Source organism: Remersonia thermophila, chromosome 3 (genome assembly GCF_042764415.1).
Source record: "Remersonia thermophila strain ATCC 22073 chromosome 3, whole genome shotgun sequence".
Lineage (NCBI taxonomy): Eukaryota > Fungi > Ascomycota > Sordariomycetes > Sordariales > Chaetomiaceae > Remersonia > Remersonia thermophila.
The window spans coordinates 1398567-1424384 of record NC_092219.1 but is presented as its reverse complement, the minus strand read 5'-3'; the positions used below and the strand labels follow the sequence as shown (position 1 = coordinate 1424384).

The following is a 25818-nucleotide window of genomic DNA, read 5'->3' as shown; positions in this document are numbered from 1 at the left end:
CCGTGGCCCACCGTCGCGCCAGGTTGTTCTGCAGAACACAAGGAGGCCGAGGACGTCCCCTGGAATTGCTGTCGCCTAGCTTTCTCCGGGATGTTGGGAATCTCCCAGGAACAGCTGAAGCCGGGGCACAGCGCGAGGTGCCGCGTGGCGCGTTCCAAAAGCCCCAGCAGCCGCATCGCAGGGATGGAAAATTGTCTGGGGTTCCCTCGGGCGTGCCCGGACAGGCGAGGTGGTTGCTGTACTATAGTACGTCAACCTAAGGTACCTAGCCCACAGGGAGCGAGCTCGGCTATCCTCAGCGACCGATGCCATCTCGATGCCGCCGCTGGGTCCATCGCCCCGTCCCCCAAGGCCAAGACATCCACATAAGAGATGATGTTCTGCAGCACCAGTCCTGCACAGGCTAGCTTGGGAGGCCGGCGAAAAAGGCCATGCCAGGCGAGCGACGGCGCAAGCCAGAGCACGGGCCGTGTGGGACGAGACGGATCAGCGGGCGGCTTGGCTTCATGAAACCGCAGCGAGGTGGAAGCGCGCATGAACCGTTCCGCGCCGTGCGGCGTCATTTTGTCGTGCCCCCTCCCTTCCCCTCCCTGGTGGGTGTGATGGTGGTTGCTCTGCTTTTTTCTGGTCTCACCAGACGCCACGAACCGCACAGAGGCGCAAGCCGGCACAGAGAGGCACGCGCCCAGAGCGGGGAGGTTGCTTCGGAGGGTTGCATCGTGCCGTTCTCTGGGGTTTGGGGCATGGGCACGAGTGCTTGTACACGTACGCAGTACGCACATACAGACTCCGCCAGGGAGTTTTTACGCTGGTCGGTACAGTACCTACCTAACTCGGTAGTTAGTCAGCACCCGAGTCGTCAATGACGCGGGATCGCAACCAGGAAGAAACCGGCCCCGTCGGGTTTCGCGGCTGCTGAAGAAATCGAGCCGAAAACCACCGTTCGAGATGATTTCGGGGGCGTCTCCGGAGCCGTTAACCCCCTCTTTTTTTGCAAGGCCGGGGATAGCCTCGCTAGCGATCCGGCTTCTCAATGTGGTTTTGTTGAAGTACCACGCGGGAGATTTCCCACTTCGGAGGTACCCATAACGAGGTACCTAGCCATCACGCGACAGCAGGCGGGCGCCGATGACGCTTCAGAGCCGGAGAAGAGAGGATCTGATTGGTTCAGGGAACCTGAGCAACGCTGGCGTTGGGAAGTACCGCGTTACGCCCACTGCGCACGCCAGTACGGTAACTACACTACTGTGTACTACGTACATACTGACAGTAACCATCATACGTTACCTGCATTCGTCTGCGTGACAGCTGCAGGCCGGCGGGCATTTCGAAACACTTTTCTCCCCTCCCTTGGGTAACATCAAGGGAACTCAACGTCATAGCTTTGAGAAATGGGGAGAGAGTTGAGGAGGGGAGGGGGAATGCTGCAGAGGCGCTCAGAGGGGGCTCGGCATTGTTTGCCGACAAAAAGCTCTGGCAAGGGAGCATGGATTCCACAGAAATGATGATGACGAATCAACTCAAGGGTCCAGTGCAATCCGAAAGCGACACCCCCAGACCTGAAAGAAAGAAGACAAGCTGGAAGAAGGGCGGCCCACGGGATTGGCCGGTTCCAGGGGTTGCGATTCGCTGTTTCGCAGCTCGTTCGGCCGGTGGGATCCACCCACGACTCCAGGGACCCCGAAGCTCTCTGTGCCGTTGCCCAAACCCTGGATACAAACCGCCAACCCTGCCGCGCCCCCCCTGGCTACCTAGGTTCCGATCCTGGGCCTGGCGCGGGTGGCGGACGGTTTTTTGAGTAAGATCGGTTCCCTGCAGCCGTCGTTCGTTGTGCTCAATTCGGTGGATGGCTTGGGTTTCCTGTGCTGCGTACCGAGTGCTCCCAGCCCAAGGGAGCCCATCCTGGCCCCGCTTGCTGGCTGTGGCCTGTGGTACGTACAGTACGCAGCGTGGTACTACAGGTATTACATACCTCACGCGACAGCGGTGGTACAGCAGGCGGCGGCAGTTTTGGTGCTGAGGTGTACCTTGTTAAACCTACAGGGTACAAGTCGGCTTGTGCACCTACCAAGGTACCCAGCAACTACCTAACCAGGTCTCCATCCCGCCAAATCCACCCAACCCCCCCCCCCCCCTCCCCCAAAACCCCCGGGGGATCCGCCCGCTTCCCACAAGCCACAAGGCGTCTGTCGTCTCGCGGCCGGCTCGGGGCATGACGCTGTTTTTTTTTTTTTTTTTTTTTTTTTTTTTTACACGGCGCTCGGCACTCCGGTCTTTTGCTTCAGCGTTCTTGGCCCTCCAACCCCGTCCGCTCACATTACTCGGTCCCCCGTCCGCTTTTCTTCCTTCTTCAACCTCACCGCACCTCCTTCTCCCGAGTCAACACCACCCACTCCGTACCTCCTCTTCCTCCTCTTCCTCTTCCTCCTCCTCCTTTTCTCTCCCATCCAACCGTACTGCGTACAGACCACGCTACATACCTACGGGCCCCGGTTGTCTTGGTCAGCCTTCCGGTCCAATCATTACCGAGCCTGGCACCGCAGCCCACCGCCGCCACTTAGACACGGCAGCGATTCAGCGTTGCTCCCCGTCATCGTCGTCTTTGCACCGTTCTTCTCTCCCCTCCGACCCTCGACGGTGAGGCCCGTACGTAGCATTGGGATCCCGAGGACCATGCCCATGCAGCGGCAATAGCGAGCATTTCCCGTCCTTTTGAACAACCCACGCAGCCTCGCCCTCTGCCCTCCCCTCCCTCAGTAATACATAATATTGCTCCTCCGACCCGGATTCGGATCCGTCTTGCTCGCCGCCATGGACGCCGTGCAAGAGTTCCCGGCCATCAAGCCCAAGCTGCTGCCGCTCCGGTGGCCGAGCTCGCTCGCGCAGCTCAACCCGATCCCTCACAAGTTCCGGCCCGGCCGGAAGCTCCGATTGCGCCTGCGCATGGCGACGCATTCAACCTCCCAGGCCGACGACATCACCCGCATGCAGACCTCCTTCGACCCAAGGCCGAGCTTGCGGGCCCTGCGCACCCGCAAGTGGACGCTCTGGGACCTCCAGCACGTCGCCACCTTCGCCTGCATGGTCTTCTCCCTGGCCATCCTGCCCTCGGCGCCCTTCCTCAAGACGGCCGCCGTCGCCCTCATGGCCCTCCTGCTTGCCATGCCCATCACCCAGCAGTTCTTCCTCCCGTCCTTGCCGATATGGGTGTATCTGCTCTACTTCTTTTCCAGCCGGTGAGTTTCCCTCCCTTACAAAGCTCGACGGCGCCCGGCGCCGCGGCGCTGGCGGCGCTCTTCCGGCTCCTCCCGGCTCCTCCCGTCGCTGACGAACCGTGGCCAGCTTCATCACGCCCGAGTACCGCCCGCACATCTGGGTCAAGGTGCTGCCCGCGCTCGAGAACATCCTGTACGGCGCCAACCTCTCCAACATCATGTCGGCGCACACGCACCCCGTGCTCGACGTGATCGCCTGGATCCCCTACGGCGTCGGCCACTTCGCCCTGCCCGCCGTCTGCAGCGTCTTCCTCTTCCTCTTCGCCGCCCCGGGCACCACCCCCGTCTTCGCCCGCGCCTTTGGCTACATGTCGATGGTCGGCGTCACCCTCCAGATCATCTTCCCCTGCACCCCGCCGTGGTACGAGAAGCTCCACGGGCTGGAGCCCGCCCACTACGGCATGGGCGGCTCGCCGGCCGGCCTGGCCCGCATCGACGAGCTGTTCGGCGTTGACATGTACACGACGAGCTTCACCACGGCGCCCATGCCCTTTGGCGCCTTCCCGAGCCTGCACGCCGGCGACGCCATCCTCGAGGCCCTCTTCATGCAGTACTGCTTCCCGCGCTTCCGCCCCTTCTTCATCTTCTACGCCGTCTGGATCTGCTGGTCCACCATGTACCTCAACCACCATTACGCCATCGACCTCGTCGGCGGCGGCATCTTCGCCGCGACCTCGTACTACATCGCCCGCTCTCGCTTCCTGCCCCGCCCCCAGCTCGACAAGTCGACCCGCTGGGAGTACGAGTACGTCGAGCTCGGCGACCGCGTGCGCGCCTTTGACGAGGAGGAGGGCTATGCCGCCTACAAGAACGGCTACGGCCTCGGCCTGCTGAGCACCAGCCGGCCCGCCACGGGCGACAGCGACGAGTGGACCCTCGGCAGCAGCTCAAGCCTCGACTCCATCAGCCGCGGCGACACCCTGTGCGGCAGCAGCAGCAGCTCCCCGGGCATCCTGAGCCCGACCTCCCCGAGCAACGACGAGCACTACGACGTGTGGAGCAAGGTCCGTTTCGGCACGCCCGCCGAGGCTGACGGTCTCGAGAGGCTCGCCGCGCGCGCTTGAGGAGACACATCGGCCAGCCCCGTGAACTTGGGTGGGGGGACACGTTGACGTGGACCCTCCTCTTCCCCCTCCAAGCAACGCACACCCGAGAGAGCGCTATAGAAGATGCGCCAAACCCCCGAAAGCGATCCCATCTCCATTGCCATTCGCTTCTTTATCGCCTAGAAGCCGGACGGGGGGGGGCTGCTCATTCGACGCCTTGGTTTGAACCCTTCTTGTTGCACAACCCCGTTTAATCGCCTTGTTTTTTTAATCCTTTTTATTTTTCCGCTTTTCGGAACATTTTTGATATACCCCCCCCACATCTCTCGTTTTCTCCATAATGACGGGCTTTCGGTATACACCATTTCGCGATATAGAAGGTTGGGACGGAAAGGGAAGGGGAAGGGAAAGGAAAGGAAAGGGATGAAAGGGAGCACACGTCCGGTTTCATCGCTTTTTTTACGGTCGTTACGAAAACAACCACAACAACAACACACAACTCCGCAAGGGAGACACTTACCCAGCATCGTTCAATCGGTCGTTTGGTCGTTCGGTCGGACAGTCAGTCGGTCGGTCAGTTGGCTTTCGTCGGGGTTGTTTATGGGTCTGGTCACACCGCGGGCATCATCATCATCATCATTGTTATGATCATGATCACGTACACGGCAACGGCACAGGACAACGACATCCACGAGGGGAAACACGAACGAACACACATGGCACAAACTGCTGCCACCGACACGGGCACGATCCTTTCTTGCACGATTCTCGGCAATGTCTCGGGCATGTACATATACATGTATTCTCTCGTTTATACCCCGCATCAGCATCATCATCCATGGAGGAGGGCGTTGCTGGCTTTGTTTTTTTTTTTTTTTTTTTTTTTGGGTTACGGGTCGGTCGAATTGGTCGGTCTGTCGGTCGGTCTATCGGTCGGTCGGTTGGTTGGTCGGTTGATTGGTTGTTATCGGTCAGGTGGACTGCATTTGCATGGCAGCATGGCATGGTATGGCACAGCATGGCATAGCGTGGCATGGCATGGCGAGCTTTGATAAGGAGCACGAAGAGTCGTTTGTGGGAACGAGCGTGAGGGGGGAGAAGCGGCGTGGCGGCGGCGGCGGTTCTTTGAAGCAAACCAGAGAGAGGGGGGACGGGGGAATGGCCGAGGGAGCGAAGAGGGGGGAAGAGAAAGGGATGGCGGATCTGGTTTCTCTTCTGTTGCGGTGGAGAGCGAAATTGGAGGGAGGGCTGGGCTCGGGTTTTGCGCCGGGTTGGCGGCGGCCTGGCCGGGGGCCGGGCTGTTGACCTTTTTTAATGTCCTAGGGGGTTGAGCGAGAGAGAGAGAACCCACCGAGGGTGGTAGGTGGCCTAGCTAGAGGCCTACACACGGGTAATGATAATGCATCCAGGATTGTTTTACCATGATGGGACCGCGTTTGTCTTGTTGCTTGCGAGGCCTCTCGGATGCGGATGTGCTGGTCTCTTCCTCCATCTCTTTGACCCCTTTCGGAACCAGGCAGACCGGGTTGTTGGCAAGAAAAGAAGGCTTGGTTCCAACAAGAATGAATCAACGCCTCTTCCGGCCGGCCCGAGCCGAGTCTGTAATAAATAGGGTGTGGTTTGTGTCTCCTCCTTCCCCCCCCTCCCCATCCATGACCGGCATCCTCTGCCCGGGTTCCTTTCGCCGTTGGGGAGCGAGCGGCTCAAGACCAAAAGAAGAAATGCAAGGGACCCAAGCGGAATCAGAAGACGGCAGCATACCGTCGTTTGTGGTAAGCCCTCCTCTCGGTCCAAGACCGTTGAGCAAGGCGAGGTACAATAAGTAGGTACACAAAGATCCACGCACATGTTCACCCGCCGCCGCCTATCTCGACCCGAGTCACCGCCGCGGGGGTGCGCGTACAACACACATCCAACACACGCGCCGTCAACAAAAACAAGCATGCAAATAAAATATACACGTCAAGCAGCAATTACGATGTATTTTGTAAAACGCCTGCAGCACCGCCGTGCCCGGCCCGTTCGATAACCCTCCCCATGCCGTTCGTTCAGTGCTCCATATAGGAAGAATCATCTCCGCCCTTGGTGTCCGGCGTGAACGTGACGCCCGAGGCGCGCCTCTTCTTTTCCTTGTCCTTTTTCTTCTTGTCCTTGCTCTTCTTGGTCTTCTTGTTGTCCGTGCCGATGCCGGACCCGGGGCCGGAGCCGCCGTGCGAGACGGCAGCGGCCTGGGGAGCCTCGGCGGCTGGCTCTGCGGCCTTGCGCTCCGGCGTCTTGAGGATGCTCTTGAGCGGCTGGCCCGGCGGCTTCTGGGGGGTGCCAGGCAGGGCGGGACCGCCAGCACCGCCGCCGCCGCCGCCGCCGATGGAACGACCGACAACGGGGCCGATCGCGGGGGATGACGTCGTGGTCGGCGCCGCAGGCTGGGTGGAGAAGAACGTCGGCATGCGGGGAGGTGGGTGCACGGCCGGGCCCGGGGCGTTGGTGGTGGGCAGGGCGTGAACAGACGAGAAGCTGCGCGTAATCCTCACCTTGGGCGGGGTCGGCACGCCGGGGATCGGGATCGGGGTCAGGCTCATGATGCGCGGCCTGGTGGGCGTGGACGACGCGGCCGCTTGAGCAAGCTCCAGGCGCCGGGCTTCCTCTTCGGCCTGTTTGCGCGCCGACATGGACTGGTAGCCCGGAGGGTATTCGGGAGGCACGGTCGTCGCGCCGACACGCACCGGCACCGGCACCGGCACCGGCTCCGGCTCGGTTGTCTGGGCAGAAGAAACCGCCTAGGTATTCTTCACGCCGGGGACCGAGGGAGGCGGGACGGGCGTCGTTTTGGAGGGCGGCTGGACCGCAGCCTTCTTCTTCTCAGACTTGTCCTTCTTCTTGGACTTGTCCTTGGGTTTTGCGACCGGGGTCTGCACCGGATCGGCCGATTTGGCGGCGGGCGCGGGGGTGGGAGCCTCGGCGTCTTGCTTGGAGGCGCCGTCGACCTTGGCCTTCTTGGACTTCTTGGAGGGCGTGGCAACGGCCTCGCCCTTGCCCGGGGTCGACTTTTCGACATCGGCGATCTTGCGCTTCTTGGCCGACTTGGGGGGGATGTCGCCGTTCGTACCCGCCGCGGAGCTCGAAAGCGGCGGCGCCTGGGTCATCTCGACATCGCGGTTCTCGGGCGTGTCGAGGCCGATGCCGCTGGTAGCGGGCTTGGAGACGCCGATCGGCTGGAAACGAGTCTTCAAGCCCGCAGGCTGGGGCCGGGGCTTGGGGACCGACGCGACCGGGGCAGGCGGGGCGGTCCGGCTCTTGCGCGGCTCCTCGACAGTCCCCATGCGGGTGATGTGCAAGACGCGGTTGACGGGTTGTTCCACTGCGCACAAGGCGGGTCAGCAGGCGCGACAGTAGCAACAGCAGCAGCAGCAGCGGCGGCGGCGTGGGAGGACGATTGACATACCGGTCTTGTAGGATGCGCCGGTCTCGGCAGGAATCAAGACCTTGATCATGTGGCTGGCCGACTCCTCGAGATGAGCCGTGTACTGGGCTCCCTCGTGCGAGAAGATGGGCTGGCCGGCAGCAACCTTGTCGAGCGGAATGGGCTGCTTATAGATGACCTCCATGGGCATGGATTTGGGTGCCGTGAAGTACCAAATCTGCTTGCCTTCAGCCTTGGCCTTCTTGAACGCCGCGGCGACGGCGGCAGCGTCGAGGTCCCCTTCGGCCTTTCTCAGGTGGAAGCCCTGCGCGACAATCTCGGGAGGCGGCCGTCTAAAACGCTGTTAGCGGGTGGAAGATGCCAACGGGAGAACGGCGCTCACGCTGCAGCCTTGCCCTTGGCCTTGGAAACGGCCGTGGCGTCCGCATCCTCGCTCTCCGAGTCGGCATCGGACTCGGCGCTGGAGCTCTCGGATTCGCTGACGACCTCGTTGCTTTTGGACGTGCCATTGACGGCCGGCTTGGCGGTCTTTGTGTTCTTGACGGGCTCTTGCTTTTTGAGCTTCGCAGGGCTCTTTGGCGCATTCTCGCTCTCGCTCTCGCTCTCACTCTCGCTCTCACTCTCCGACCCGCTTTCACTTTCGCTCTGCTGCTTGGATTTGGGAGGCGCCTTGGCGGAGGCTGCTTTCGCCTTGTCTTGGGCGTCGCTCTCGTCGCTTGAGGACTCGGAGGCCGACTCTTCCTCGGAGCTGGAGTCGTCGTCGCTGCTGGCCTCGGCTTTGGCGGCCGCTTTGGCGGCAGCAGCGGGCTCTTCGTCGCTCGACTCGCTGTCGGAGTCCGATTCCTCCTTCGCGGGCTTGGTCTTTTTGGCGGACGAATCCTTGCCGTTCGGCTTCGGGGGCGAGTCGACAGACATCTTGTCGCCGTCGCCGTCGCTCTCGCTCTCGCTGTCGCTCTCGCTAGACGATTCCGGTTCCTTCTTGGGGGCGGCGCGTTGAGTGGCGGGGCTCTTGGTCTTGGTCTCCTTGGGGTCGGGCTTGACGGCCTTGGCGGCGGCCGATGCGGCCTTTGACTGTCTCATCTTGTCGGCCCAGTTGGTATCGTCTTGGGGAGAATTGTCCGAGTCGGAGTTGTCGGTGCTGGAATCCGAGTCGCTGTTGCTGTCGCTGTCGCTGTCGGACTCGGACTCTTGCTGAATTGGTTTCTCGAGCTGGGCCTTCTTCCTGAAGACGTTTGGAACCATTCCGCGAACAAGCTTCGCCGCGTTGGCCGCGTGTTGCGAAAGGGTTCCGATGGGCGCAGGAGGACCTGCCATGGGGGGTGGTTTTGGAATGAAGGGAGGGAAAGGAATGTGGAGGAAGAGGGAAAAAAAAAGAAGGGGATGAGGTTGGGAGAGACCTCGAGAAAAAGTGATTGGTTCCCTAGGAATTCAGGGTTTTGGAGGTTTGGAGGGGGAAGGGGAGGGGAGATGGGAATAACTTGTTGGAATTGTTTTTTTTTTTCTTGGAGTTGTTCTTGATTCCTCGCAACGTTCCAAAATTTTGGCTGCGATAAGAAAGCGAAGCTTGCGATTACGCAGTGATCCCGGCCGGTGGGTCTTGCGAAACGCATTTGATTGGTGGTCAAGGGGAAGCCGTATGGTAACTTTGTTACACAGAACGCCGACCTGACAGCCCGACCTGACTTGCATGCGGATGGCTGCATCAACAAACCACCCACCTCATCAAACAAGGCCAACATGGAGAAAGCACGCTTTGTTGATGGAAAACAGCCGAGCAAACGGGCCTCTGGCGTTTTCTTTTGACAGTCCGGATCAGACCGAACCGTTGTCTTTGTGAGGAGTTCATTTCTTGGAACCCCATCCCCGGGGGACGGACCGTCTCGGAAGACACGTGACAGAGTTTCGAACCCACGGGAATTCTTTCCATGGAGCTCTTTTTGTGCACTGGGAGAGCTCCAGGGAGGATGGCGGTTCTTTTTTCTTTCTCCAACATAACGAAACCATGCAAGGTGCCGGCCTGTGTGTGTGTGCTACGAGGCGGGTGTGTGTTCGGGGATGGTTACCGGATCCGTGGAGTCCATGTTTGTTGAAACGTATAGTACATACTATAGTACAGCGCCCATTCGGCACGGCAGGCCGTAACCAATAACATTACGACGGTACCGAAACTCCCAACTCTGGCAAGAAAAACTTGATCTCAACAACACCAAGGAACAGCCCCTGGCTGGAGTTACAGAGTAAAGACAAATCGCCTCGAGGGGGGAGGCGATTCGGTCCTTGCACCTGTAAGCATATTCTGCTCAAGACAGCTCAGAGACACCTCGGGCATCGGGCCAAGTGCGCCGTGAACAAGCCGCCATCTGTGTTGGGAGTGGTGTCGTATTGAATTGGAGGTGAGACGGCTTGTCGGTCCGGTCTGGTGTTTGGAGACGGTCGACGGAAAATGTCTTCCAACAAACGGAGGAAGCTCGAAAGCGGCGGCAATGACCTTGTGACCAGCAAGGGCCCTGCCCCAGCCCGTGAGTGCTTACGCTTCCTGTTCTGCCTCCTCCTTTCACACGCATCTCGGGCACGTCCAATGTGCTGACCCGACCGCCTAGCCTTGAGCGCCTTTGCGGCACGCCAGCAGCTCTGGGGGGCTGCCGCATCAAGGGCCTCGAGCGCGGATGCCGCTGCAAACGGCGCGAAGCCCGAGGCGGCCCTCGAGCCCCCGGCCCGGAGCGAGACGCCTTCGGCTCGGCCGCCCGCAGCAGGGCGCCGCAGCAAACGGCAGACTCCAGACGAGCCAGCCGTCTCGCCGCCGGCCGACGCAAGGTCTTTGCGGAAGGCCGTCGAGAAGGAGGCGGAGGAGCCATCCGACAAGCCTGACCCGGGGGGCTCGACGTAGGTGCTTGCTCTGCTCCAGACCGCGAGTCTTCGTTCCTGGGTGCTGACGGAACGCCACCACAGTCCCACCGCCCCTGGCCCCGAACCGAGCGGCAGGCTGGTTCGGCAGCACTCGTCCTTCAGGCCCAGCAAGAACAATCCCCAGAGAAAGGCCGGCGGACGGCTGGTGCTGACCGCGCGGGAAGCCGAGGTTCGTGCTGACCTCTCTCCTCTGGCTGGGTACCTTACCGTTTGGCTTACGCATGTACCCCCCCCAGCGTCTCGTCATCCTCGGAAGCTTTGGCATCAGAATCCGCGAGGGCGAGGCCACCATCGCGGGGGCCATCTTGACCCCTGCCGACGGCGTCCAGTGGGTTCACGCGTCGCTGTGCCATGCCGTCCCCGTCATTCGCACCACAGAGGCCGCCGTCCTCGAGCTGCAGCCTCATCCGGCCGCCCAAGGGCTGAGGCAGCTGGCCAGCCTGAATCCCCTCTTTGCTCGGCTCTGGGAGGACGGCTCCCAACCCAAGACCGGCCAAACCTTCCAGATCGTACGCGTTCCCTCCACCCGACGCCACGCCCGAGACCTTGTTGGCTGACACGGATCAGATCTACACGGCGGAGGACGTCCCGAAAAAGGCCGTCCTGCGGGAGCTGGTCTCGCCGGCCGAGTGGAACAAGAAGCTGGCCGGCCTCGCGGCCTCCAAGCGGACCGCCACGCCCGTCATCTTCCTATGCGGGCCCAAGTCGTCGGGCAAGTCCACCTTTGGCCGCCTGCTGGTGAACCGGCTGATGACGGACCGGGGCGGGTACAAGAACAAGCCGTGGTCCGCCGTCATGCATCTCGACCTGGACCCCGGCCAGCCCGAGCACGCCCCTCCGGGCGTGGTGTCTCTGTCCAGGCTGACCGCGCCCAACCTGTCGCCCCCCTTTTGCCACCCGGCCCTGTCGCCGACCCAGGGGCTGGTGCGCGCCCACGCCGTCGCCTCCGTGACCCCGGCCCTCGACCCCGCCCACTTCCTCGAGTGCGCCCTCGACCTCTTTTCGTGCTACCAAAAGAGCCGGGCCGACGCGAGGTGCCCGCTGGTGATCAACACGCCGGGATGGATCCAAGGCACCGGCCTCGACCTGCTCACCGGCCTGATCGCCTCCATCCGCCCCACCGAGGTCATTTACATGTCCCAGGACGGGCCCGAGGAGACCGTCTCCGGGCTCCGGTCGGCCTGCGAAGCGGCCCCGGCGGGCAAGCCCATCCCCTTCTCGACGCTGCCCTCCCAGCCGAGCGAGGGCGCCTCGTCGTCGCCGTCATCGTCGTCGTCGTCGTCGTCGTCGTCTTCGTCTTCGTCGTCGTCGTCGCGCACCCCGCTGCACCTCCGCGCGATGCAGACCATGTCCTACTTTCACCTGCGTCCGAGCCCGAGCCCGAACGAGCCGCTCCTGTCGGCCTGGGACCCGACGCCTCTGGCCGAGGCGCGTCCGTGGCGCGTCCGCTACGCGGGGAGGGAGAGGGGGTTCCTCGGGGTGCTTTGCTACGATCACCAGCCCGCGCCGGAGCTGCTGGCCGATGCCGTGAACGGCACCGTCATGGCGCTGGTCCGGCTGGAGGGCCGGGCTGCGCTGCGAGGGCTGCGGCCGGTGGACGGCGGCGGCGATGGCGGCGGCGATGGCATGGACGTCGACGGGGACGTTGACAGCGCCGACCCGACAACACGACGCACCACCACCCCCGCCGCTACCCAAAAGTCTCGGAACGGTCAAGGCGGCCAGCCGCTCCCCTATATCCCTAACCCTCTCGGCCTCACCCTCTCCCCGGCCAGCTCGCACCTCGTGTCGCTCGTCCTCGTCCGCGCCGTCGACGCCGTCCGCGGCGAGCTGCAGCTGCTGATGCCCCCTCCCTCGCTCACCGCCCTTGGGCCGTCGTCTTCGTCGCGCGGGGAAGATGGCGGCAGCGGCGGCGGGAGCCGTCCGTGCGGCACCCGCACCGGCGCCGACGACCTTGTGCTCGTGGCGGGCCGGTTCGACGCGCCGGGCTGGGCTTACTGCGAGGGTCTTTACGCCGCCGGCTCGTCCTCCGCTGCTGCTGCTGGTGCCGTTTCGGTTGGGTCACGTGGCCGTCAGGCTCAGGCCAAGGGCCACCAGAAGCGGAGTCGGGATGGGGGTGGGCGGGGCCTTGGGGTGCCATTGGTTGCTGGTGCTAGCGGTGCTAGCGGTGGTGTCGGTTCTCTTGGTGCTGCTGCGGGGGGCGGTAGCGGTGGAGGAGGAGGAGGCGGTGGTGCTGGTGCTGGTGCTGGTGCTGGTGCTGGTGCTGGTGCTGGCGGTGGGGTTAGGGAGCGGCATGGAGGTGGGGAGAGCAGCCTGGAACAGGAGGAGGAGAGGGACGAGGAAACCGAAGAGGAGGAAGACGACGGCTTGGTGGCTCTGGGGGAGGATGACGCGGCCGTCGGACGGGGAGGGAACAGCGCCGTGGAGACGGCTCGCCAGCACCATCAGGAAGTGCCTTGGGTGGAGGTGCTCCATGGAAGCCAGAAGCGGACGGTGGGGAGTAAGGTTTGGCGGGTGAGGAGAGATCTGGGGCGGAGCAACAACTGAGAAGCCAGCCAGGCTGGATCGGGTTGGGATGTGTGGAGAGGAGCAGCATCGCGACGGCGTCACATCGGTGGAGCGATGGAGGGGAGCAGAGAGAGACCACAGAGCGAGACGAGGGGGGCCCTCTCCCTCCCTTGTTTCGTGGCTTTGCGGCCTTTTGTGCTGGAAGAGGTTTTGAGAGCGCGAGCGAGCTTGTCTACTCTTTTTAGGTACGTGTTCTGCAGACCAAGTCCGCAGCTGTCGTACTGTATCCTAGGCAAAGGTGGAGGAGGAAGAGGAGGAGAAAAACAAAAAAAAAAAAAAAAAAAAGCAGGTCACTACCGCGGCGTCGCTATGCATATGCTGCTCATCCACCCATCGAACCAGACGAGAACCGCCCGTTTCCTCGCCATCTCTCTCGCGCCGCCGTGCCATCGCCATGCCCACCTCTCTCCGGAGACCCTTTGCACCCCCTCTTACACGCACTGCGCGTACCAATCGTTGACCTTGTTGCACCTATGCGGCGAGGCGCAGTTGGTGCACCCGCTGTAGCCGTTGCCGCCGCACTGGCCCCACTGCGAGACGGTGCAGCCGACGGGGGTCGGGGTCGGGGCCGGGACGACGGCGGTCGTGAGGGTGGTGCCGGGCTGCTGCGGCGTGCCGGGGTTGCCGCCGCTCGGGGCGCCGCTGCAGGTGAAGACGGGCGGGCCGGGGATGATGTACTGGCTCGAGGGCGACATGGTGTAGATGTTGATGAGGATGCCCGGGTCGTCGGCCCGGTAGATGCCCGGGATGGAGTAGGTCTGCGGGCGGGCGGTGCCCTTGCCGCCGACCACGTTGATCTGGGCGCATTCCATCTGCGCGAAGAAAGGAAAAGAAAAGAAAAGAAAGGTCAGCCAAGGGGGGGGGGGGGGGGGGATGGAGAGAGGGGGCGGCTCTAGCCTCGAGGGAGGGATGCGGGGACGTACGTAGAGCTGGGCGCCGCCGCGCGAGCCGGCGCCGTGCAGGGCGATCATCTCGGCGCGCAGGAGGTAGTGGCCGTTCTCGATGCAGTCGGGGATGTCGATGTAGTGGATGCCCTGGTTGTTGATGACCTTGGAGGTGCCCCAGTTGCCGTTGCTGTGGCCGTCCTCCTGGATCTTGAACCAGCCGCCGCCGATGCCCGAATCCGTCAGGGCGTTGTTGACCTTCTTGAGGTAGGCCAGGGTCGGGCCCTTGTGGCTGGCGTCCATGACGTCGTTGGGGCCCGAATGGAGCGTGTGGCGCCAGATGGCCTTGACCGTGGTGCCGGCCGTGACGGTGATGATCTTGTCCGTCTTCATGGTCGGGTTCGGGCCGCCGTTGCAGACCACGTCGTTGGAAGTCACGTCGGTGATGGGGCCGTCGTACTGCGGCGTCCGCACGCCGTGCGACACGGGATGGCGGACGCCATCGGCCTCGAGCTGGACGAAGATGGTGTGGGCCGAGACGGCCGAGGCGGCGGCGAGGAGGGCGAGGGCCTTCATGGCGGCGGTGGTTTACTCTTGTACACCCGCGGAGTCGCTGAGCACGGCGATACCATCCAAGGGAGAAACAAGCCCTCTGGAGCATGCTGCATGGAGCATTACGCGGTTTATATCGTCCTGGCCTCTCTCTCTCTCTCTCCCCGTCTGTCGCATCGCGCTCCTCCCCCAGACGGCGCATGAAATTGCCGGCAGGGCGGCAATGAACCTCGACATGGCCAAGCCCATGCTCCGAACCTGGGAATTCCTGCACTCGTCGGCGGGCGAAGTGTGGCCGTTGGGGTTGGTGGGCGGAGGGGCGACGCCCGAACCGTTGAATTCATCTATTTAGATGAACGCTCCTCCACAACCCGCGTTGGACGGCCCGGTAGCTTCATGCCCGAAACACGATTCACACAAACAAGCACAAAGACATCACAGAATCACAACGACAAACCGGGGAAGGACGGAGCCTCGAACGGGTTGGGGCAAGAAAAGAAGCTCCGTGAACCAAGGATATCCGGGTCCGGTGGTGAGGGTAGCCCCGTGGTGAATGCGACCGACATTCCTGTCTCTTGTCTTGTGTCTTTGCCAGGCCTCAAGGAGAGGTAGCAACGCTAAAGTTTCAACCAGGTTGGGCATCACGCTCTGCATTTCTGGGGGGGGAATTCCGCCTACCGGGTGAATTCCTCGCCCCCTTAAGCGCTGCCGTGGATAATTTGCCGCCCGATTCATCATCGTCGTCATTCCTCTGTATTGGTGACGGGGAGACATGCGGCCCGAACAACAAGTCGAGCCAATGGGTTTCAGCTCGGTAAGAGAAGAGAGGGAGAAATTACCGAGAGTGCAGAGGGGAGGAGAAGAGGAGGAGAGGAGAAGGAGAAGAGGAGAGGAAGGGATGACAACATGGATGGGGACGTTCAGACAATGCCAGGAAGAAGGAGAACGGGGTTCTGTTCGGCCCTGAGCTTTTCCCTCCCCACCCCCCTATCACGCCGTCTCGCGCCTCGGTCGACGACGACATGATATTTTTTGTCGTCGGATTGATACCATCGCCAAGGTCACGAGACTCGCCATCAGCACCACCAGCCCAACTACCCACCTAGTGTACAAGGCATGGTTGGGATGGGATGCTTGGGGGTGCCAGGGGACCGAGGGCTATTAGCGTACTGCGTATGCAGAGCGGCATTGTTGCTTTCACCCCCCCTCCTCCTTGTCGTCGTCGGTGAGAGCTGCCTCGGTTTGGCTCAGCAGGGAGGCTCGAGGCTCCCCATTGTCCCAAGCCTGTTCCATCTTGGAGCTTGTTGGAGAAAAGAAGAGAAAAAGCAAAAACAACGATTGCGGCAAAGGAGGAGAGAATGGGAGGAAGGGAGAGAGGCAGAGAGAGGGGGGGACACACACACACACACACAGAGAGAGAGAGAGAGAGAGACGGAGAGAGAGAGACAGAGAGAGAGAGAGGACGGGAGAGAGAGAGAAAGAGAGAGAGAGAGAGAGAGGATGAGAGAGACGCCATCAAGGTTCCCCATCCATCCTCCATCTCAACAAAACATGCAGCGATGGGGGGACCGTCAGGGGTCGTCGTCGATCCTGAGCAAGGAGCAACGTTTGTCGACTTGCCTTGACGAACTTTTGTCGAGTCGTATGTACAACGTATTCGCCCCCTATGTACGCTAGGCCAAGGCCAAGACTGATCGACGAACGCCTCAGCCGAGGTCGAATTGGCCGTTACCGAGGCAAACTGCCGCGAACGAACTGCACCGTCGAGACGCCGGCCTGCAGGGCCTTGACGAGAAACCCAACAAGCTTTCTCGACGGCTTGGATCTCCTGGCCAACCACCGTCGGTCCCGGAACTGCGGAACTCCCCGCGCTGCTCCATGCTCCCCAGGGGAAGCCCCCCCCCCCCCCCCCCAACGAGGGAGACGGGACCGGTCAGGTCATGGACGTGTGAGCCTCCATGATGCTCCTCTTCCCCGTACCCACCACGAGTCAGGTTTCGCCGCTGGCCAGACCCGTCATGATGTGCACACCTTGGATGACAAGCGGAACCGAAGGCCGCATGACGATCGCGTTGCTCGCCTGGCCCTGGAAAACATTCGTTGATGTTGCTGTCTCGGGTGGAACATCCGGATCATCGCCCGCTCGTGTCAAAGCTGATGTTGACAGGGGTGGGTGATGATGATGCTCCGTACCGCAATTCTAGCTTTGGCGCGCCGCCGCCGCTGCTGCTGCTGCTTGCTGCTGCCGGTCCTCTGCCCGTCCGCTCACCGCCGTCTGCTCTACAATGCTGGTTCCATGTTCCTACGGCTCTGCGGTAGCCTGGGCGGCCTGGGTTGGGTGGTCAAACCGAGGTTGTTCGTCCGAGATGGACGCTGTCGACGCGGAACGCCAAGGGATGGAAGGATGAGACGAGTGAACTACCCGAACTCTGAACCGAGTGCGCCACGCTACCAAAGCCTTCCCCGATGCCCATGCAGGATGCGCAACACGGGGGGAGGGTCGCCTCGGGCGCTTCCCGATCCTGCGTGGCCGCTCAGGGATCCCGTCGCAAGCATTCCCCCCCCCGCGGAACCAACCTGCACCGACCAGCGCTTGGGCTGAGCAGGCAAGTGAGGCGCCCAGACCGACGACCGTCTTGGGTGTTTTGGCATCCGGGGATGTCCCAGGCTTTGCGGGGAGAAGCCAACGAACGCCCGCCCCATGGGTAGGGCGAGCAGGTTCCATGATCTGCACCTCACAGGCTTGGCGCCGCCACACCGACCGACCCCGCGGCGTCATCCCCGCGCCCGCGTCCCCCCCCCCATCCCATGGCGGAGAACAAGCCGCGGTAGTTTTTGGGCCTCCCCCGCCACCGTCCCACTGGTACGGACCCTAGCCGGGGGCGCCGGCCGACCGGTCCCTGTCGGGCCTCCATCGCGCCAAGCCGGAGACGGAAGGGGGTCTCAACGACGCCGCCCACCCCGTCCCAGCCCAAGACGCCTCGATCCACGTGCCGGAGCATGGCAGTCCCTGCATGTCCAACGGCGACCGCACCTAGAAGGGCAACATCTCCTTTCCCTCACCCGCCATTCGTCGTTCCGTCAACGCTACAGCAACCCCGTCCCGTTGGCTGCAGTCGAGCCGGCTTGTTCCTTTCCACCACGAAGGACCCCATCCGTGGCTCGTGTCTGGCCCGACCATGCAGCCTCCACCCTCGATGCGGGGAATCCTAGCAGGCGGGCAGAGATGCGGCGCCGGTTATGGAGCTAGTTATTTCGAAGCCTTGTGCTGGAGCGCGCCGGGCATGGCGACCAGACGTCGTCGATATCGTTCGGGGTATTCGCCCGACAAGTACCGAGATCCGGGGGGCCGGGGGGGGGGGGGGGGGGGGGCGCCCAAGGGGAGGAGGCGCGCCGGTCGCCTTCTGAGGGGCCAGCATGATGACGCCGCGGGGATGACCATAGCAGCATTGGCGGCCGCCGTTGGACGTGCTCGCTGACGTCTCCATGGCGGTCCATCGTGGGCCCATCTTGACAGGTTGGGGTAGCAGGGAGGGGTCTGGGGAAGAGATGGGTCGCAGGAGACGCCGGCCCTGTTACCCCAGAATGCAGGATGCAGCTTGTTGGGTGGGCCGGCTTGCCATGAAGCCGTCGCGCAGAGGAGCGTAGGGCAGGGCAGCAAGCAGCGTCGAGAAAGGTTATAACCATCCCTTCCTCCCCTCGATGGCAGGCTGCCTTCTCTCGTCTCTCTCCTCGTCCGTGTCTTCAACCTCTCCCGTCAGCGTTGAGACCCTCCTCCCTCCCCAACCCCCCCCCCCCCGAGAAGCACGAGGACCTTCCCCCCCCCCCCCCCCCCCAAACCGCTGCGCGTTCCGCAACCGCCCATCATGAGCTCCTCCTCCGAAAAGGTCGGCGTCGAGAACGTCGAGGCCGCCGTCGCGGACCAGGCCAAGGCGGCCCCCGTCACGGCGGACGACTTTGGCTTCACCGAGAAGGAGCAGCGGTCCATCATCCGCCGCATCGACCGTCGCCTGGTCCTCACCGTCGGCGCCCTGTACTGCGTCAGCTTGATGGATCGGACCAACCTGGGCTTCGCCAACATCGCCGGCATGAGCGTGGATCTGGAACTCACCGGAAACCGTTACGTGAGTGCCATGGCGCCTCCTTGTCCTCCTCCTGCTTCCTCTTCTTCTTCTGCCGGCGCTCTCTGGACCCGAAAGTCTGACATGCATGCGCTCTTGCTCAGAGCATCATCACCCTCGTCTTCTTCATCACCTACGTCCTCTTCCAGCCGCCTTCGACCGTCATCTGCCGCAAGGTCGGACCCCGCATCCACCTGGCCATGATCACCATCCTTTGGGGAGGCGTCATGATCGGCATGGGTTTCGTCAAGACGTGGGAGCAAATGACGGCGATGCGTCTCCTCCTGGGTGTCTTGGAAGCCGGTGAGTTGGCACCTCGAGAGAGCCCTCCGGGCAAGGTCTCTACTCTCGACGATGCGCTGACGTGAGGCGCAACCCTCCCAAAACAGGCTTCTTCCCTAGCTCGGTCTACCTCCTCAGCACCTGGTACACGCGCTACGAGGTCGGAAAGCGTAACTCGGTCTTCTACCTCGTCGGCTGCGTTGCGTCGGCCTTCTCGGGCATCCTGGCCTACGGTGTAAGTGGTGGATTTCCCTTTTCGGAAGACCTCTCTTGCGAGGCTGTGACGCTAATGTTTTCTTCTTCTTCCGCAGATCATGCAAATGAAGGGCCTCCGTGGCCTCAACGGCTGGTGCTGGATCTTCATCATCGAGGGTATCATCACCATCCTGCTGGGTATCGCCGGCTACTGGCTGCTCGTCGACTTCCCCGACTCGAAGCGCAAGGAGTGGAGCTTCCTGGGCTCCCGGGAGAAGGAATGGTAAGCTTGCCACGAGGCTCTTCAGCCGCCCAGTTGTTTTCTTTTCTTGGATGTTTTCTTTTTTTTTTTTTTTTCGCATGCTAACGGCTTTTCTTTTTCTCTCTCGCTAGGATCTGCGCTCGCGTCAACGCGGACCGCGGCGACGTGACCCCGCAAAAGTTCTCCCTCGCCAGCTACCTCAAGGCCGGCGCCGACCTCAAGGTCTGGGGCTACGCCATGATCTTCTTCAACACGACGACCGTCACGTACGCGCTGGCCTACTTCATGCCCGTCATCCTGATGCAAAACATGGGCTTCAGCGTCGGCGAGTCGCAGTGCCTGGTGGCGCCCCCCTACGCCTTTGCCGGCATCGTCACGTACGCCACGGGCTGGGCCGGCGACAAGTACAAGCTGCGCGGCCCCATCATCCTCTTCAACTGCGTCCTCTGCATGGTCGGCCTGCCCATCATCGGCTGGGCCAGCAGCCCCGCCGTCCGCTACTTTGGCATCTTCCTGACCACGGCCGGCGCCAACTCCAACATCCCCGCCGCCATGTCGTACCAGGCCAACAACATCCGCGGCCAGTGGAAGCGCGCCTTTTGCTCGGCCAGCTTCGTCTCGTTCGGCGGCATCGGCGGCATCGCCGGCTCCCTCGTCTTCCGCAGCCAGGACGCCCCCAACTACCGCCCGGGCCTCTACGCCTGCTTCGCCACCACGGGCCTCACCATGATCATCGTCTGCCTGCTCAGCCTCGAGTTCAAGCGCCAGAACCGCAAGGCCGACCGCGGCGAGAAGGAGCTCGAGGCCGAGGGCGAGGAGGACTACGAGCCCGGCTTCCGCTACACCTACTAAACGCGTGCGTGCCTGCGTGCCTGCGTGCCTGCGTGCCTGCGCCTGTTGCGCGTGTGCGTGGGTGCGCGTGTTGGGTGTGTTGGGTGTGTGTGGCGGGACCGCGGCCGGCGGACGCGAGGCGCTGAGCGCCGCACCCGGGCGGTGCTTTTGGCGGGCGCAACACCCCAACCTTCCTCCGGATGAATCTCTTGACGGGCTGGATGGAAATGGGATGGATGACAGGTCAATGACGGGATGGGATCTTTTGATTTTTTTTTTTTTCCTCTCTTTTTTTGGTTTTCGCATTTAGCGGAGCAGCTGCGTGTGTAATGACCCCGACGACTTAGGACGTCTGTTTGTTTTTTAACGACCGTTTTTCCCTTGGTGATTACAAGGCGTTGGAGCTCACCCGCTTCACTCCTCCGGGGTAGGACAGCGGGCGATGCCCATTGAGATACCAACAACTTGGGACATGATTTAGCTAGCTCTTTTGGTTAGGCTAGGCCGTTTTCTGGAACACGATGAAAGAATTTCGGTCATTTTTTCCCCCCACGCTTGCTGGTGACGTCGGTTTGCCGTGCGTTTGATTGGTGTGGGCGTGCGGATGGGTCTTTTTGGGACTGTTTAGCTCGGCTGACCGATCGACCGGGGCTCGTGGTCCCGGTCCGGCGTTTAGGACGGACGGGGATCTCGATCGCGGGCCATGCCATGCCCGGTCCGGCCCCACTTCGGCACCGGCCGGCCCCACATGTCTTGGTTCCAGTAAGACAGCGGTTTGGACGAGGACGGGAACGGGAACGGGAACGGGAACGCGTGAGGGGTTTCTGGCTGCTGGTCTGCGGTCTGCTTTTGTCGTAACACAGAGAAGATGGATCATGAGCAGGGCGAATGGATATCATGAACCTTTTGTGGACTTGTCCATATTAACCACCTCTCCCCAAGATTGTTTCACTTCTATCGCGGGTATGTGTATGTGTGTGTGTGTGTGTGTGAGAGAGAGAGAGAGAGAGAGAGAGAGAGAGAGAGAGAGAGAGAGCAGAGTGGCCGATGGAGCGGATCAAAACAGACCCTTCTTGACGCTGCCCAACACGGCGTCCCTCTTCTGCTTCTTGACAAACTTGTTCACCTCGTCGGCCCACCCCTGGCTCGTCTCCTGCAGCTTGCTCATGGCGTCGTCCACCATGGTCAGCCTCTCGGCGCGCTCCTGGATCTGCCGGCCCAGGTAGCTCCCCCACCCTTCCTGCTGTCCCGCCGGCCCCGGGCCCTGGCCCTGCTGCACCCCCCGGCGCTCCGCGGCCGCCGCGGCCAGCATGCGCTTGCTGGGCGGGCGGTCCTCGCCCCCGATCAGCAGGTCGAGGTCGGTCGGGCTGATGTACTGCGTGCCCGTCATCCACTGCAGGTTGCTGATGGTCGGGCGCGGAGGCAGGGTGAGCTCCGGGTTGATCAGCTCGTCGGCCAACCCTCCGGACGCCGGGGGTCTCCCGCCGTTCGCTCCCGACCAGAGCGGGAGGACGGCCAGCTCGGACGGCCCCGTCCACGCGAGCAGGTCGCCCGCAGGAGACAAGACGGCGGCGGTGGTGCGGGCGGCGTCGAGGATGGGCAGGGAGACGCGGCCGAGCTCCTTGAGGGACGGGAGGGCGTAGGCGCGGGCGGTGCGGTCGCCAAACACGGCGACGAGGGCGGTGGCTCCGGAGGCGGAGCCCGGGACCTCGACGACGCGGGCCGTGTCGCAGAGCTGGTCGTCAAAGGAGCGCGAGGCACCCTTGGCCGTGGCGGGTTTGAAGATGCGCGCTTCCGTTTGGGTGGCTGGTGGATGACGAAAGGTTAGCAAGTTTGTTGGTTCGTTTTTTTTTTTTTTTTCTGTCGACGTTTCGTCGACGGCTTACTGGAATCGAGAGGGGAAAAAAAGAAAAGAAAAAAGGAAAAAGAAAAGAAAAAGAAAAAAAAAAATAGAACAAAAAAAAAAGACATACCGACGACCAACACCCCATGCACCTGTCTCCCCTCCCTCAAACCGGCGACCGCCAACCCCGTCGCCAGCGCCGGCTTGCCCGTGTCCGCGTTCACCGGGCATATCGCCACCACCTTGTCGCCTCCGCACTTGGCCACGCCCGCCGGCTGCGCCGTGTACCCCCCGGCTCCGGACGGCAGGATCTTGAGGGTGGCCACGTGGCCCAGGTTGGTGCCGACAAAGCACGCGATGCTCGAGTAGCCGTCGCCGTCGAGGGTCAGGACGCCAAACTCGATGGCCGTCGGGAACTCCTTGGCCGCGGGGCCCTTGGACGAGCCGCCCCGGAGGAACGAGGAGCGCTTCTCCTCCTTGCTCTTGCCGGCAAACTCGGCCGCCGTGGCCGCCTGGAACATGACGCTCGGCCCGCGCAGGTCGAGGATGGCCAGCGCGCCGCTCTCGAACCCGACCGCCACGAACCCCACGTCCGACACGGCCACCACGCTCGCCGCGGCCCCGCCCGGCGCCGGCGCCTCGTACAGCACGAGCGGCTGCAGGCCGTCCTTGAGCGACGGCTCCGCCCTGTCGGCGATGCCGGTCAGGCCGCCGGGCTTCTTTTCCTCGGCGGCGGGCGGCGGCTCGTCGCCGGCCTGCCCGTACAGCCGGTTCGGCCCCCACCGCCACACCACCAGCTCCCCCTTGGCCGTGCCCGCCGCCATCTCGCCCGTCGCCGGCGCCATGGCGAGGCTCGTGACGCTCACGTCCTCGAACCGCCCCAGGGCCCGGGCCACGTCGACCTGCAGCTGGTGGGGGTTCTCAATGTCGTCGTCGAACCCCAGATCCCACACCCGCACCGTCCCGTCGGCGTGCGCGACCTGGACGATGTTGCGCTGCTCGCGCCTGCCGGGCGCGGCCCGCCGGCGCGGCGCCGGCCCGCCGCCCTGGAGGATCGGGTCGCCCTTGTTGCGCGTCTCGACGAAGCTCAGCCAGCGCTCGCGGCTCATGGCGCAGACGTTGACCTTGTGCACGAAGGGGTGCACAAACGACAGGCTCGGGTGCAGCATGTTGGTGGGCGTGATGGGGTATCCCGAGGGGAAGCTCAGCGTCAGCAGCTCCCCGGACGTCAGCAGGACCAGGACGGCGATGGGGTCCTGCGCGCCGTCGTAGAAGGGCGAGCTCCGCGGGACGAGGCAGTAGTCGGCCGCCTGCGCGCCCGGCGGGAGGGGCAGCGTGAGGCGCTGCTTGGCCTCGAAGTGGTTGGTGAGGATCTCCCAGGAGGAGGTGGCGTAGATGGGGGTGGGCCCGAGGTCGAGGAACGTGAGGCCTTGGTCCGGGTCGTCGGCGGCCTGGCCGCCGGCGATGAGGAGGGCCGTGTCGTCGGGGTTGGAGGCCTTGCAGCACCACTTGATGGGGCCCAAGGGGGCGAGCGGGGCGTGCGGGGCGTGCGTCGCGGCGGCGCCGGGCTTCGCCGCCTCGTTGACGCGGGTGCGGTAGAGGGTCCGGGCCGCCACGACGCGGCCGTCCTTGGGGTCCCAGAAGACGAGGCTGCCGTCCTCGTGGGCGGTCAGGACGAACGTGCCCGTCGGGTGCCACGTCGCCTGCACCAGCTTTGGCCGCCTCTCCTTGTCGACGCTCAGCCCATCGCCGCCGGGCGCGCCCGCGGGGAGCACGTATTCGAACCATCTCTCCACCGTGTTTTGCTTGAACGAGTAGATGACGGCGCCCTTGTCGTACGCGATGAGCATCTTTCCGATGTCCCTCGGGTGCAGCTTCAAGGCGACCAAGCTCGGCCCGAGCCCCAAGCCCGCGGGGCGCGCCCCGCCGGGTCCTGGACGGGCCGACCAGAAGCACGGCAGCCGGAACCCGGCGGCGGGCCTCTCGCGGTCGAGATCGTACGCGAACACCTCGCCGCCGCTCTGCTGAAGACCGACAAAGACCCAGTCCAACCCCGGATCGGTCGTCACGCAGGCCACCCGGCCGTAGGTCGTCCTGGCCGCCGGCTTGGTGTCGTCGGCGACTTGTGACTGCAGGTCCCACACCGCGAGCTGGTTGCGGGAGTCGACGCTGATGAGACGGTTGGCGACGAAGGCGAGATGGCGGATGGCGGGGGGAGGCTGGGTGGAAGCGAGCAAAGAGGTGGTGGCGGCGGCGGCGGCGGCGGAGGAAGAGGTAGAAGATTGCGGGGTGAAGGTGCGGACAACGCGCTGGGCGCCAAAGACGTAGATCTTGGGCGGGCCGTACTGGGATGCGGCGGTGCCGACGGCGAGAAGAGATTGGACAGGGTCGTAGGCGAGGGAGCTGCTCGGTAGGCACGGGGATGACGGAGCGGGCGGTGGCGGTGGTGGTTAGCTCTTGATCCCCATCCCCATCCCCATCACTCCATCCTCGAAGACATCGGGAGAGACGGACAACGAAACTCACCTGATTTGCGAATTGATCCCGTACCTCGCCAGCACCTCCGCCGCAAACATGCCCGGCGTAATCGCCGACGACAGGTCGTTCTGCACGCCCGCCTGCCTGGCTCTCAGGAAGCTCGCCATGGTTGCTTGAGCCAACGGCTTTACTGTTGTGGTGATGGTGGTGGTGGCCGAGCCGACGTTGCGGCGCGGTTCATGCTGTTGTTGGACAATGCTCGTAGAGAGGCCACGGACCGTTAATCAGGCAAGCAAGCAAGCTATCGGTGTGTATCCGCGTCCACGATGGCGTCCCACTTCGCCGTTGTTGGTTGCTGTGTAGGACGTGTAGGCGAGGCGAGATGGAGCGTAGCAAGGCTAAGGAAGCGGGACGAGTTCCAACGTTTGATGATGAGGTGAACTTTCACAAATGAATTGGACGTTGTTGGACGTTGTTGGACCTTGTCAAAAGGTGGGGCGGATCCAATCAGGTCCCGTCCCCTCCCGGTCCCTGTGGATCCCGCCGCTGCCCCACCCACAGCAACGACCCCACCCACCGCCTTGCCAAGACACGTGCCCATGCCCCGATGCGGCACCCCCACAGCGCTTCTGACGTCATCCTCCTCCGCAGGGGCGCCTTGCCCCGGCAACCTCAGCTTCAGCTTCAGGGTCAACAACCCACTAGTAGTATAACTAGTACGCTGTGTAATGTTACTGTGTAGCGTACGAGACCATGGGCCATGTCTATGCTGTGATATTCCAACCTGGAATCGCTATCCATCCATCATGTCATGTCACCTTGTGCATCATGGAATGCACCAACGTTTCTAGCACAACGCATCGCTTTGATTTCGAGATCTGTGCTATGGACTCACGTGTTTGGGCTCTCTCTCTCCCTCTCTGCCTTGGAGATGCCTCCCCACTGCCAAGCCACCCATCACATCACCTCCTTAATCCTTTGGAACAGATCCTGAGCCCCTCGTGAAAGCTAGTGTAGCCCGGATGCCAGAGAATGACCCTTCCAGTGGTGAAGACAAGAAAGAGAAAAAAAAAAAAAAAAAAAAACATCGCGACCATATCCCTTGTATCCTCCTCCTCCTCCTCCTCCTCCTCCTCCTCCTTCTACCTACGGC

The 25818-nt window shown here is 62.8% G+C and overlaps 6 protein-coding genes across 6 annotated transcripts; 3 read left to right on the top strand and 3 right to left on the bottom strand.

Moving 5' to 3' along the window:
• Positions 1–2811: 2811 nt before the first annotated feature.
• Positions 2812–4339, top strand: VTJ83DRAFT_3218 (uncharacterized protein; the record flags this gene model as incomplete). The annotated part of the gene is made up of 2 exons (XM_071009572.1): positions 2812–3236; positions 3343–4339. 2 exons carry the CDS (start codon positions 2812–2814, stop codon positions 4337–4339), a joined length of 1422 nt encoding a protein of 473 aa, XP_070867096.1.
• Positions 4340–6369: 2030 nt separating this feature from the next.
• On the bottom strand, positions 6370–9056 carry VTJ83DRAFT_3217 (uncharacterized protein; the record flags this gene model as incomplete). Its single annotated transcript, XM_071009571.1, has 4 exons — positions 6370–6993; positions 7114–7679; positions 7764–8074; positions 8125–9056. The coding sequence occupies 4 exons, from the start codon at positions 9054–9056 to the stop codon at positions 6370–6372; spliced, it is 2433 nt and encodes an 810-aa protein (XP_070867095.1).
• Positions 9057–10185: 1129 nt separating this feature from the next.
• VTJ83DRAFT_3216 (uncharacterized protein) lies at positions 10186–13196 on the top strand (the record flags this gene model as incomplete). The annotated part of the gene is made up of 5 exons (XM_071009570.1): positions 10186–10261; positions 10343–10625; positions 10692–10818; positions 10886–11158; positions 11217–13196. 5 exons carry the CDS (start codon positions 10186–10188, stop codon positions 13194–13196), a joined length of 2739 nt encoding a protein of 912 aa, XP_070867094.1.
• Positions 13197–13648: 452 nt separating this feature from the next.
• On the bottom strand, positions 13649–14677 carry VTJ83DRAFT_3215 (uncharacterized protein; the record flags this gene model as incomplete). Its single annotated transcript, XM_071009569.1, has 2 exons — positions 13649–14029; positions 14141–14677. 2 exons carry the CDS (start codon positions 14675–14677, stop codon positions 13649–13651), a joined length of 918 nt encoding a protein of 305 aa, XP_070867093.1.
• Positions 14678–18519: 3842 nt separating this feature from the next.
• On the top strand, positions 18520–20365 carry VTJ83DRAFT_3214 (uncharacterized protein; the record flags this gene model as incomplete). The annotated part of the gene is made up of 5 exons (XM_071009568.1): positions 18520–18777; positions 18879–19077; positions 19164–19291; positions 19368–19534; positions 19645–20365. 5 exons carry the CDS (start codon positions 18520–18522, stop codon positions 20363–20365), a joined length of 1473 nt encoding a protein of 490 aa, XP_070867092.1.
• A 1036-nt stretch (positions 20366–21401) lies between these two features.
• VTJ83DRAFT_3213 (uncharacterized protein) lies at positions 21402–24832 on the bottom strand (the record flags this gene model as incomplete). The annotated part of the gene is made up of 3 exons (XM_071009567.1): positions 21402–22150; positions 22318–24590; positions 24714–24832. 3 exons carry the CDS (start codon positions 24830–24832, stop codon positions 21402–21404), a joined length of 3141 nt encoding a protein of 1046 aa, XP_070867091.1.
• Between the last annotated feature and the right edge of the window lie 986 nt (positions 24833–25818).